Source organism: Lissotriton helveticus, chromosome 3_1, assembly GCF_964261635.1.
Source record: "Lissotriton helveticus chromosome 3_1, aLisHel1.1, whole genome shotgun sequence".
Taxonomy (NCBI): Eukaryota; Metazoa; Chordata; class Amphibia; order Caudata; family Salamandridae; genus Lissotriton; species Lissotriton helveticus.
In genome coordinates, this window is record NC_136061.1 from 2,085,049,265 (window position 1) to 2,085,063,148 (window position 13,884).

At 41.7% G+C, this 13,884-nt stretch overlaps 1 protein-coding gene across 1 annotated transcript in view; it reads right to left on the minus strand.

Moving 5' to 3' along the window:
- Positions 1 to 13,884, minus strand: part of LOC144824117 (aminopeptidase N-like) — a 532,705-nt gene that overhangs the window by 292,593 nt on the left and 226,228 nt on the right. Inside the window, exons 8-9 of the mRNA XM_078683229.1 lie at positions 6,401 to 6,466; positions 5,525 to 5,590 (exon numbers count right to left, since the gene is read on the minus strand). Coding sequence (XP_078539355.1) covers positions 5,525 to 5,590; positions 6,401 to 6,466 — 132 coding nt within the window. The remainder of the gene's footprint in view (positions 1 to 5,524; positions 5,591 to 6,400; positions 6,467 to 13,884) is intronic.

The following is a 13,884-nucleotide window of genomic DNA, read 5'->3' on the forward strand; positions in this document are numbered from 1 at the left end:
TGATAAAACCCCACAGAAACTAAAATAGCCCTCACCAGTGTAAAAATTTAAACACTGAAAAAACACCTTCATAACCAGAAACTAAATGTCATTCCAAGAACTGAAAAGGAGAGTGAAAGAGTAATTTGTATTTCTTCCTGAAGAGGCCAATACAATATGACTTTGTTATACAAGTCAGCAGCAAGATAGACTGGGCTATCATTCTGCCACGGATGTCACTAAAATATTGTTTCTTCCTTTTGTATTTTTCAGTTTTTGTGGTCTTTGGTATAAAGATGCAGGGATTAGAATCATGTTTTAGGTCTTATTTAAATATTTTATAAACTGTAGAGATTTAGGAAATATCAAAATCATATTTGATATTTTGGCTACCTTTGATTCTTTCACTGATAGGTAAAATGGCTGGTTTCATAAGAATCTTTCCCAATATGTATCATCACATTTACCCAGAGACAAAGAAAGGCTGAAACCCTATGATACATCAGCCCCCTTTTCTAGTGAATCAGTATTGATAGTAGGTGAACTGTCAAACACCATTGGATTTACACCTTCAGTGCAAGGTGTAGTGACAGATATATCTGAAAAGAGTGCTGTCACCAAGTCTCTGAGGTATTGGTGAAAACATGACACCAAATGTTTGTAAATCATGGAACGCAGTGCCACTTGGAATGCTGCTGCAAAATGTTCTTACGAAGTTCAACACAGATTGGTGTGATATTACTTGTATTTGCAGTAATTCAGCTACGTATATGAAAAAGTTGTGTGATAACCTGTCAAAATCGATACCTTAGCTGAAATGCTTCCCTGTAAGAGATCCTTGCCACGTGCTAGATGGTACGCTGAAAGCATCTTTACAATCTTCAGAGATAATGATGAATGCTATTGACTTTTAAGTCCATTCTGGTGTACAGTTTCATTATGTGTGGGAACTAAAATGCAAATGCTTCTCTTTTTGCTCTTTGTGTGGCATCAAAAAAAGAGTATTCCCTTCCCAACTGTGTCATCTAGCCACTGGTTCTCATTCCTAGATGTTCTGAATGCTATATTATCCATGTGGTGACCATTTACAGAATACTTGATTAGTGATGATGCCAAAGGAAAGAAATATGAGTATCTTTGATCACATATTGATAGTGATGTAAAAAAAAAAAGTACACACTACTGCATTCTTAGATTTTTACAGGAAAACATGCCTGCTTTAGTGGACATAATCAAAAAACTAGAGTCTGAAAACACCTTTGTCTACCAAGTGTTCAGGTTAATTGGTGTAAATGTGAAACATCTCCTTCAGAGTAGGCTGGGTGACACTTCTAGTGAGTTTGGCACCGTAACATGTTCCATGTTAGAATTCTTGATACTTGGTAAGCAAAGAAATGTTGAGGAGCAATTCAGGACATTTTTTTTACAGTGCATAAAAAATGGCTTGCAATGATGCATAGAGACACGTCAGTAAGGCTAATTGCACAAAGGCACGTATAATTTGCTCAGGAGTATTCGAGCAAAGTGGCGTTGATTAGCTTTGGAAGCATCTTTCTCTTATTTGGGTTTACCACCTTTCCATTCATAGATCCCAACTTGCTTGTTAAAAAATTCCAGTGTGAAAACTTTTCTAATCAGGTGACTCAGCAGCATACGAGCGAGCGCAGTACATCGTTAGTTTACTATTACCAACCGATTTTCACATTGCTTGGCAAGACCCTTTTCTATGTCTGGGAGGGTTTGGCCAAAATTAAGATATTAGTGCTCCCAGAAACACCTCCACACTCCACTCATCCAACACCCCAAACAGGAGGTTCTGCGCAGGTTCAAAGAGATACATGTTTAATTATTTTCGTTGCCTGTATTGCATCTATTGGCCTTGACATGACATTTGTGTGTGTTCCCTTAGTTCGCCTACCAACCAGAATAAGCCCCGGATTTGGGAAGTTGGAGGAGAGGAAGAAGGCATGCTGTTGGACAGGTAAACAATAGTGAGTGTGCCATGAAATTAGTGTTTTGATGTCCTGTAACTTAGCTACATGTGCGCGTGGTGTTCCCTTTGCGTATCTCCAGGCTCTCAATCTGCTTAATATCAAAACTCCGCCTGCCTTCGTGAGTTCATTCATTTATTGCACTTGGCTCTGTAGACTTTGAATTTTTATTGGAAAAACCCTTCAAGTGCAAGGAATATGTTATTTTAATTTAGTAGGAGCAGACCTATATCCGAATGAAGCAAAGAGCTTATGAAGCAGTATGAATAGTAGGGCTTGCTTTTTTGCCTCACGATTTCAAATGGCTGCCTGCTTAGCAATTACGCAGAAGAGGTGTTATTTGTTATCTACCTTATAACTTATTAACCAAGAGCCTTTCTGCCCTACCCTTCTACTCTGAAAGGGAAACATTGCAGCCGTTTTTACTCAGACAGGCAATTGCATGCTATATTTGCAAATTAAACACCCACTGCAAGTGTAAGATCTGCACGTGTTCACCGGCAGCAGGGGCTCACCATGACTTGACTGTATTAAAAAAATTCGATAGGCAAGAAGGCAGCTGCTCCGGCCGCAGGTTGTGCAGAGTAGACTGCATCGCAATTGTCAAGTGACAGCCAGGTCTCACTCCAGCTCTTTAAAAGCAGTGCCCCATGAAGGTGGCCTGACAGTTGTTGTTGTGAGCATTTGGGTAGAAGAGTAACGATTAGCGCCCTTCCAGGCACAGATAATAACTTTAACCCCTTTGCTGCGGGGCACATTCCCCTGCTGTGCTGGGGGAAGGGGGCACGCACAGCGCCCCGGTGCTCAGGATGAGCTCAGCTCGTCATGGCCACGGTTCTCCTGTGCCCATTCCCGTTTAATGGAACGCTCAGCACAGCAGGGGAATTATCCCCGCGTGTGAGCGTTCCAACTGTCATGACGAGCTCAGCTCGTCATGAGCACACGGGAACCGTGGTTCATGATGAGCTGAGCTCGTCATGTGCATGGGAGGGGTTAATAAGGCGATGAGAGACACCATCAGTAAACAGCTGCTTCGCTCAGTAGGAGGGAGCTAAGTAGATTGTTGTGCTCAATTAGGTTCTGCAGTGTTTAATTACTAGCAGACAGCAAACTCCAATACGCGGTGGAGTTGAATTATTTGCAGAACTCAGCATTCCAAGTGGAGCACAGAGTGCACACAACTCAGAGAATTCCACCTGCGGAGCGGAGTATACTACCCACCCGTAGTCACCAGCGCCTGAGGTGACCCAAGTAAACAGATGACAGCAGTACTGCCATGTTAGACTACAGGAGCAGTGTAAATGGCTTGACCTCGACTTTGCCCACACCATGTGTGGCAAAGTCAATGCACTATATTAATATAGGCTATTCACCCCACAGGAAGGCCTCCTGAGCCCAGGGGCAGGGCGCATTGCATTAAAGTTGAGGACATATAAATGCAAACATATATGTCCCTATAGTAGCCTTTTCCATTAAGGGCTACTATAAGTGCTCAGCGGTCCATAGAATAACATGGGCTGACACCCAGGCAAACTCAAGGTTGCCAGCTCCATTATTGTCCCACCACAATATGTCATGTGTGGTATCAAGCAACGTGACTCAATACCCCTGACGCAAATCTCATGTTGAGGAGGATGGGGCATCTTTTCTAGCTGGTCGCCGACGGTCGGTCTGGGTTTCCTCGGCTTCCGCCGAGATGCCGCCATTGGGAGTCGGAGTCCCGCAGGGCTCGGTATTGAGCCCGACTCTGTTTAACATCTTTATGACCCCTTTGGCGGCTCTGGCGGAGTCCTATGGTGCCCAGATCGTATCCTACGCGGATGACACCCAGCTGCTCTTCACCTGCCGGAAAGGGGAGGATTTTGACGGAGAGAGTATCCGTGAAGGCCTTGGGGCTGTTTTTAAATGGCTCCAACTGAACAGCCTCAAGTGCAACTCTGATAAGTCGGAGATACTCTTCTTCGGCTGTCAATCCGACCCGGACTGGCAGATGTGGTGGCCGGCGGACATGTCTCCCCCGAGCCAATCTTCGCAGGTTGCGAAGAATCTGGGGGTCAAAATTGACAACGGCCTGACCCTCAGATCTCAGATTCTCACCCTTACAGGCACATGCTTTGGACTTCTCCGCATGCTGCGGAAGTTTCTTCCGCTGCTTTCAGAGGATCACAAGAGGATCATGGTGCAGGCCTTGATTGGGTCAAGATTGGACTATGCTAACATCTTATATCTTGGCCTGCCCGAATACCTCCTGCAGCGGATGCAGGTGGTCCAAAATCCGGCGGCTCGCGCCATTTTTGGTCTGCACAGGCGAGCGTATGTGTCTGGCCTGTTACAGGCACTTCACTGGCTGCCTATTCGACAGCGGATAGTTTTTAAAACCTTGAATCTTGCCCATAAGGCCTTTTATTCCACCGGGGCTAAATATCTGCAGAGGAGGTTTAAGCAATACTGTCCGTCGCGATCTTTGAGATCAGAATCGCAGCTTCTCGCCATTGTTCCTCGTGTGAGGAGGGCCCGACTGGGAGGTCGTTCCTTTATGCTTCGGGCTCCTCAGCTTTGGAACTCTTTGCCCTTCGCGTTACGAAGCAACTCCAACATGCTATCCTTTAGAAAGGGCCTAAAAACCTGGCTGTTTGCCTCGTAGATTTTGAATTCCCTTCTGTTCCCCTCTTTATTCTTTGTTTGTTATGTTTGCTTTCAGGATGTTAATAAAGCGCCGGGACACTCTCTGAGTAGCCGTGCGCTATAAAAGCCACAAAATAACATAACATAACATAACATGCACCCAGGTGGCTATCTTAGAGGTTGCTGACCTGGTTGCCCTAGGCTTTCCTGTGCTCTGGCTGCTGGCCTACAGCTGCTGTCGCTATCACCGGAATCTGAACCCCTATCAGGAGGTGCAAACTCTCTCAGGAGTCAGAACCAATGGCCTGGATGGAAAGGAGGTCACACCTTTCTCCCATACAGGATGCCTATTAAAGTGGCACATCAAGGTGATGAGCTTTATACTGCCTCCCAAAGGATGAAACAGCCTACCTCAGGCAAATTTGCACTGGGGCGGGTGGGAAAAGTAGGTATTCGGGAGGTGTACACCCCCAGAAGGCTGGCTACACCTCTAGGGTGGGATACCTGGTCTATACAGCTAAGAAAGGTTTCTGCCAGTTTTGAAAGTAGCAGAGGTAGAGGATTCTGATTTGAAAATTTGACACACCCCCCCGTATGTGGTCCCCTCAGGGGCGGATTAGCCACTGGGGCTAATCTGCCAATTGGTACTTGGCAAATGACTGCTTTCACAATTCAAGTTTAATCCTGTTCTAAATCTGATCGCAGCCTCGTTTGTTTGATGGTTACACACAACTGTACACAAAGAATGATCTGTATACAACATCCACATCTCAGGGAGAAGGGCAATGTTTCTAAATATGCCTTTTTGTGAACCCATCAGATTCATCAGCAGTGATCCTTGTATATTCATGGTGTGCTCACTTCATGGGTGATCCTCTGCAGCTATAGGTTATTAGTGCTGATTACTAGTTTAGGGTCCTAGCACTTACCTTTTGCAAGCTGGACCACAAGTCATCAGCAACGGTGTTGTTGTATTCATTGATAAGTAGGTACACCTGTGAAAATATTAATGAGATAGTCATAAAAATTAGTTTTCAGTTTCTTATAGGTTTTAAGTTTGTTTATCATTGCTACCATTAAATGGTGAATGTAATCTGTGAAAATATTAGCAACAGGTAAGGACTGAGATATATCTCATAATCATATGGACGGGTTGATGAAAAACAAGAGAATAATTATCTTTTGTTATGACAGTGAGACCACCGGTTGAAGAATTAAAAAGACATTTACTCAATTGTTGTCAGTCATAGGCATACAACGACATGAAGCATGAGATAAAATAACAAGTGCATTCCCCTCAGTAACAATGAAGGCAGGGAGGAACATTGATTTACAACAGCCCTGTTTCTATGCATGGGTCTAGGTTACAAGTCAAGGTAAGACACCCTTCGTGAGCCTTGCAATGGGCTTTGTAACAAGCTGAACACTGTAGATAATAAGCATCGCAGTTTCACAAAATACTAAACTTTAACAACAAACAGGTGGAATACTTTAATCAATCTTACCCAACAGTAATTACGTAGAGCCACATCCCAGTCCCTCTTTTTCCCCACAAGGACACAATTAACAGACCAACCAAATACAAATCAAACAACCCAGCTTGAGTATGTACAGTTCAGCTTGAAGTGCCTGGACAGGCCCAATTCAGATGGGAACTTTCTAGAGGACCTGGCCCGCTTCTAAAAGTCAAGCACACAATTGAAAGTTACTGTAACAATCCAACCATGTTTTCTTGCCCTAATAGGGAGTAACATTTAATAGAACGGTGCAAAACAAACCAAAGTTTTCTGCTGACAGATGCTTACCCTTAGCCCTTCCTTGAACAGTTCCTCTGATAAAATTTCAGACAACATTCGCATGATAGATGCTCCCTAGAAAACAGTGTGATGAAATAACACACATCAGTTTTACAAAGCGTTAATAGGTGTAGAAGTGTAACTATAAAGGTACAAGAAACGTAGAGTTATGGGAGAGGTATGTCTACAGAAAGACCCTCTATGGTAAAAAGCTGTCAACAAAGTGTCTGCATAAAGGTTGTGCAGTAGGTACACCATGGGGCATTTGTGTAAGCAAAATTTATGACCAGTGGTACGAGTATGATACTTACATTTATTTAGACTCCATCTTGGTGCCCTATCTTTCATATAATAAAACAAAAGTAGAACCAATACAGCATTTTTGTTTTACAGTGGTCTAATCTTTACAATACATTGTAAAAGTATAAAGACAAATGTGTTATTTTGTAGAGAGGATGTAAGTGATACACCGTAGATTATGTGTAATTCAAGTCCTCTACAAGATGAATGGTGCAACAGTCTGCACCTACCTTTCGCATCATATCACATAAGTATTGAATTAAGAAATAATTATGCTAATAATTAAACTGGGATCTGAACATATGATTAAGCAATGGCAAAGCCAACAGGTAATACATAATTGTAATGGTGCATTAAGAGTGCTTCCCAGCAGGCAGGTGGACTTTAACAGAAATAAAATCCTCATCAGGTTTAAATGCACATCACAGGAAAATATAATTTCTATTGTTGCAAAGTAAAGGTGCTATTGGCTTTGCATTGCTGTAACTTGAAGACATTGTTTAAACAAGAAAATAGTTACAAAAAAGATAAAGAATAGCATAATGAAATTGAGAGTAAAGTATCAGCCCATCAGCCATGCCACTCACTCACAGTGCAAGAGAGCCAGTCTCTGAATTGGCTGATCCATTGCCTCATTTTGTATGCTGTTAATGACAGTTGAACATACCACCAGGAGAAGAGTGCTAAGAGTAACCCTATCTATACATTTTTATAGCTATATCTATAAATACATACATAGGTAGTAATGTCACTGAACATGCCATGAGTGATTTAATATGTGAGGATATAAGCAGCGCATCATGGGGGAGCGAGTTATAGTTTGCTCAGCTAACCATAACTGCTGTATTTCTATGGTTTTGTAGGAGTGAAATGTCAGCATAGGTATAACGTCCCTTTAATCTTTTTTTTTCCACTAAATTTCTAAGGGTATTTTAATTCTATTTCCTAACTATAACGTCCTTGGAACCTTTGTTTTTTTCAGTGAATTTCTACATTTTTTGAAAATGCTGAATCCTCACTATAACATCACTGTAACCCTTCATTTTTACAGTGAATATGTAAGGTTTTTTAAATTCTAGTTTCCAACTATAATGCCCAAGTAACCTATACGTTTTTTACTGAATTTCAAGGTTTTAAATTGTATTTTCTATCTAAAATGGCTCTATAAGTGATATTTTTATAACCTTGTATTCTCGTCAGTAGATTAATAAGCGTTTTTATTTTTCTGTACATATTTTATATTCGCAACAGCATCGCAATACCTGTGGTGATGTCTCAAAAATGGTAAACAAAAGCAGACATTCAATGACCATCACCACATCAAAAAATACTATGTAAAAAATCCATTCTGAACATTACCCTACACATATTACTATATACCTACTTATTTAAAAACATGTTTAAACTCATGTTTTTGTACTAAGTTTCTTTGAAATCAATCTTTCAGACCTATATTCCATTTTTGCGGTTATTCAGGATGTTGCAATGGTGTGATGATTGCGCTTTTTCCATGAAGTGTAAAACATATATAGCCACATATACTACAATATTTTACACACTAACGGTTTCTTACAGTATTCTTTAAAATCATGTTTTCTATAAAAAACCATCCCTAAAACCTATTCTATCTTTTCGCTGTGACTCAGGACACCCCAATAATGCTGGTAATCCCAATCCCCACGGATACGTCACAAAAACATTAAAGAAAAGCAGACATTCAATGACCACAAAAATTACCACAAAAAATCAAAAAATACTATGTAAAAAATCCATTCCGAACATTACCCTACACATATTACTATATACCTACTTCTTTAAAAACATGTTTAAACTCATGTTTTTGTACTAAGTTTCTTTAAAATCAATCTTTCAGACCTATATTCCATTTTTGCGGTTATTCAGGATGTCGCAATGGTGTCTTTAACTGTGATGATTGCGCTTTTTCCATGAAGTGTAAAACACATATGGCCACATATACTACAATATTTTACACACTAGCGGTTTCTTACAGTATTCTTTAAAATCATGTTTTCTATAAAAAACATCCCTAAAACCTATTCTATCTTTTCGCTGTGACTCAGGACACCCCAATAATGTCGGTAATCGTAATCCCCACGGATACGTCACAAAAACAGAAAACATAGGCAGACATTCAATGACCACAAAAAATCAAAAAATACTATGTAAAAAAATCCATACTGAACATTGCTTAACTCAGATTACTAGATACAAACTTCTTTCAAAGGTTGTTTAAAATCATATTTTTGTACTAAGTTTTTTTATAAACTATCTTTCAGACCTATTTTACATTTTTGTGGTTATTCCGGATGTCGTGGTGACATTAACTGCGATGATCACGCCATTTCCATAAAGTGAAAAAACATATATGCACACATATTACAGTATTTTACACACTGGGGGTTTATTAGTGTACACTTCAAACTCATGTTTTTCAAGAACAACCATCTCTAAATCTATTTTCTGTTTTTGCGGTGAGGCCGGAAAACACAATGTTGTTGGTAATCGTGAACCCTGCGGTTAAGTCGAGCAAGCAGAAAGCAAAAGCAAGAATTTAATAGCCAAAATCACATAAAAAATTATAACTATATCATTCATTCTAACCATTACAGCAGATAACTCACTATATAAATTACTCTATGAGAACGTTTATCAATATCTCTATAACAAAGCATACCAATGATTCATTGCAATATTTTTTTATATTTTCACCAGTATTTGCGATGACGTCATGATATTTGTGATGTCCCCATGATGGTACACAGGGGGCCACTCTAGAGGTTGTGGTGTCGCCGCGAATATTGCACGCAATTAAAAAAATCTATTTTGGACACATAACTTGTGTCACTAACACACCCATTTCTCAACAATGGGGTCAGAGTTTCTCCACCCTGACCCCTTATTTGGGATTTCACACAGATTTTCAGCCCTGGGAACTGTTCCCGATAGATAAAATGGTGTCTGCAAGCTTCTGTTCAGGTTGCAGCCAGCCAATCATAGCATTCCGGTTGGTGTGTGCATTCGCGATTCATCGTAAAACCAATGCTAAACATCTGCAGCCAAAGATATCAATTTAATTTTTAATTTACATTTCTCAACAACTAGTGAACATATTTACACCAAATAAGAAGAAGGCACTTCATTGAACCGACATCTACCTCCTTGCCAAATTTGGTGTAAGTCCGTTCAGCGGTTAGGGCTTTAGGTGTGGGTAAAGGTTCTTATGGGAATTAACATTACAAACACTACCTTATTTTGCACCCCTAATTCTCGATCCCCACTGCAAGGATCACCCCCAAACTTTCCATAGCAATAGTATCCTCTGTGACACTTTTTAGGGAAAATGCCATTACAGATCCATACTAATATTATAAAGAGAGAGCCCAAACCTTTGAGGCGGGTAATCTCAGTAACCCTAGCACCAATCACAACACCCAATACAGCGTTGGAAAGGGCAGTTGCAGCAGAAGGACATAGGCAATGCAGATGGCCACCATATACATTTGTTTTTATTTTTTTATTGTTTTTATTAACTTTTCAAGAAACAGTGGTGTTTATCAAAATCATACAGTGCAAGACATACAATTGTACCGTAGGACACCATATACATTTAAAAGGTAAAAGAACCGTACCAGCAAAGTAGTTCCTTGTGGGCGTGTCTGCGTTGTGCTGTGGGCGTGGGCTGGGGGCATGACTAATGCTGGGGGCGTGTGGTACGGCCATCACATCGTGGGCTGTGGGCATGTGCTGGGGGTGTGACAAACGCTGGGGGCGTGACAAACGTTGGGGGCGTGTGTCCGCCCTTCATGCCATGTGAGTCGTACATACAAGCTCCAATTACGTTGCTGCGGAGCATCAAGGGGCACGCTGGGGGCGTGACACGCTGGGGGCGTGAGAAATGCTGAGGGCGTGTGTCCGGCCTTCATGCCATGTGAACGCAATTGGGCCGCATCAAAGGGCACGCTGGGGGCGTGTGCTACGTTCCGCCCTTCATGCCATGTGTGTCGTACATTAATCAGAAGATCGTCTGCTGTGGCCGAGTGCTGGGTGCATGACAAAACGCGTTCAGCTGGAGGCCTGGTAAGTAACATTACTGCAGCCTCTCCTGCGCGCTGTTACTGAACTCTCTCATTCAATGAAATTAGACGGGCCTGCTACCATTAACCAGGGCTCTAGCCGGGCTCAGGTGGCGGATCAGTACACTAATTACACGCGCCTGATAACATCAACCAGGGCTGCAGCTGGGCCTCAAGCGGGGGATCACGCGCCTGCTAACATCAAACAGACCTGCATCTGGGCCTCAAGCGGGGGAACATGAGCGTGTCTGCGGGGACAATTACTGCAGCCTCTCCTACTCGCTGTCGCTGAACTCTCTCATTAAACGGATTTACCCGCGGCTGATAACTCTCTCATTCAACTACATTACATGCGCCTGCTAACATCAACCAGGGCTGTAACCGGGCTCAGGCGGCGGATCACTACACCAATTACACGCACCTGATAACATCAACCAGGGCTGCAGCTGGCCCTTCTCCGTCCCTATTCTAATGAAACAAAAAATGTTGTCTACCGCGAGATTTTAAAATAAATTGCCCTTGCCAAATACATACATTACACACATTCTATTTCATACCCGGACAACGTCGGGACGGGCTGCTAGTAAGTTATAGTTAGGAAAACGTAATTTATTCTTTCCATTAGAACAATACTTAAACTACAAAATAATTTGAAATTCTAAAGTTATAGTTGTAACTTTCACATTACTATGTCACCCACGTACACATACAGTTTTATTTATAACTTATATTTTAACTTAACACACCACCTTCAAATTACCATATGTCGCATAGCTTCGTACACCGTGTTATCACATCACCCTTGCATATGGCCATACTTATACCATCTGAAATCATAGCTTTCATGACAACACTTTTGACATCTCAAGTGCATGGTCAAGTCATGAGGTTTAGTATCATTGCATGGAAAGAGTATATAAAATGTCCCTAACTATAACTTATCTATAACTACTGTTATTTTCATGGAATTTCAATTTGTGTTTCAAATCATTTTATTGAGTGTTATTTATTAAGGTATAGTTCAGTGGAGTGTTGTACAGTAAAATGAAGGCGAGTGTCACACAGTCAAGTGCCGTAGAGTGGAGTATTGTATAGCGAAACTGAGTGCAGTGTAGCAGAATGTAGTGGGATACAGTGGGAAACAGTAGTAGTGTGGGGGTGTATACAGTAACAGTAGTGTGTTGTACAGTGGAATTGCATACAGAGTATGTTTGGACAGTGGTATAGAATGAGTTAAAGACTCATAGTGAAGTAGTGTGTAGTAGAGTTCAGTGGAGTTATGCAACGTAGTGAGTAGTAAAGTACAATGCAGTGTATTAGCATATCCTAGAGTAGAGTCGAGTGGATTATGGTGAAGTTGCGTAGCATATAGTTGAGTAAACTCTTATACATTGGAATTGTGTCCTGTGCTGTAGCTTTGCGGGCTGTTTTGCATAGTATTGAAAACAGCTGAATAGTGGAGGAGAGTGTTGTACAGTAGAGTATACGGGCATAGATTGGACTGTAGAGTTAGACAGTGGAGTAAATGTCATTAGAGTAAAGTAGAGTTCTATAAAGTGCAACATAGTTTTATAGAGTGCAGTTCTAGAGAGTGTCACATACTGGAGCCAAATAGAGTACAGTGGCATAACATGGAGTGTCATACAGTGGAGCACCACACTTATTAGAATAGTAGGCAATGGAATACGGTACAGTCTAATAGTGTGGATTGTAAAAGAGTGGATTGGCAGAAAATCGATTAGCGCACACTGGAGTGTCTTAGAGTAGAGTGCCATACACTGGAATAGGGTACAGTGTAGTAGAGTATAGCAGAGTGATACACAGTAGAGTAGCATAGAGTGAAGTGGCTTACAATGGCATAGCATAGACTGGAGTGGTGTACTGGGTAGTAAACTGGAATACAATATAGTAGAGTGGCATACAAAGGAGTGGACTCCAATTCTAGAATGGAGTGTCGTAGAGTGGTTTGACATACATTAGAGTAGGGTACAGTGGAGTGCCATACAGTGGAATACGCTAGAGTGCCATGGTGTACAGTGGAGTTAGGTACATTAGAGTCATAAATACTGCAGTGTCATACATTGGAGTGAGATAAAGTAAAATAGCATATAGTGAAGTGGCGTAGAGTGAAGTTTCGTCTAAGGGTATAGTGTAAAATCGAATGGCGTACAGTGCAATGTCATTGAGTGGAGTGTTGTAGAGTAAAGTGGCATATAGTTGAATCGCATACAGTGGAGTCGCATTGAGTAGAATAGCATATAGTGGTGTTGAGTACAGGGGACTGATGTAGAGTGCAGGGGTATACAGTGGAATAGCATAATGTTGAGTGGTGTATATTGTAGTGCCGTATAGTGTAGTGGGATACAGATGTTGTTGACATTTTTGAGGACTGTAAATTATGGTGTGCAGATTAATGCAAGGCAGTGACTTGCGCTTCATTGCATTTCTGCATATGTACTAAGCAAAGCTGGGTGAAGTATGGAGGCTTTGATTGATTGATTGAGTGTTTGTAAAGCGCTAGAATCGACTCCCGAAGGAGTATCTCTGAGCTGTAGACCGCTGGGGAACCCGTCCTGGCTTTCCCTGTGAGATGGTCCCTACTGGGTATCTCCAAGGTGAAACCAGGCATCCCCGGCGCACGTGGGGGGCCGTTGTGGAGATGAGGCAAGCTAATGCCCAGAGTTGCCGAGTGTGATCCCTAGTTAGAGTAGGCACCGAGGTGAGAATTATCGAGTCCATTGACTCTGGTCCAAGACCCTGCCGCGTCGGGAATTGAACCCTGGTCCCGGGCCGTCCTCTGCTCCCGGGTCTGCCACCTCTAACCAGTGAGCCACACCACTCCACTTTGGGTAGTTTTGGAAATGTTACATAAGTCTTGTGCAACTCTTGTAACACTATGCGCAATGCAAGGATAACACAATAGAATCCCAATGTGCCCTTTATTGATGTATTGTGCCATGGTATAATGCAGTAAGATAGTGGTATATTGTGGTACATAGCGATAACTAGCTAGTGTATAAATGGCTAATGTTTGCCTTAACACATTTAAAAGGCAGTCATAACCATTTTAGTTGACTTTTAGATTGTTGTGGCTTAGAG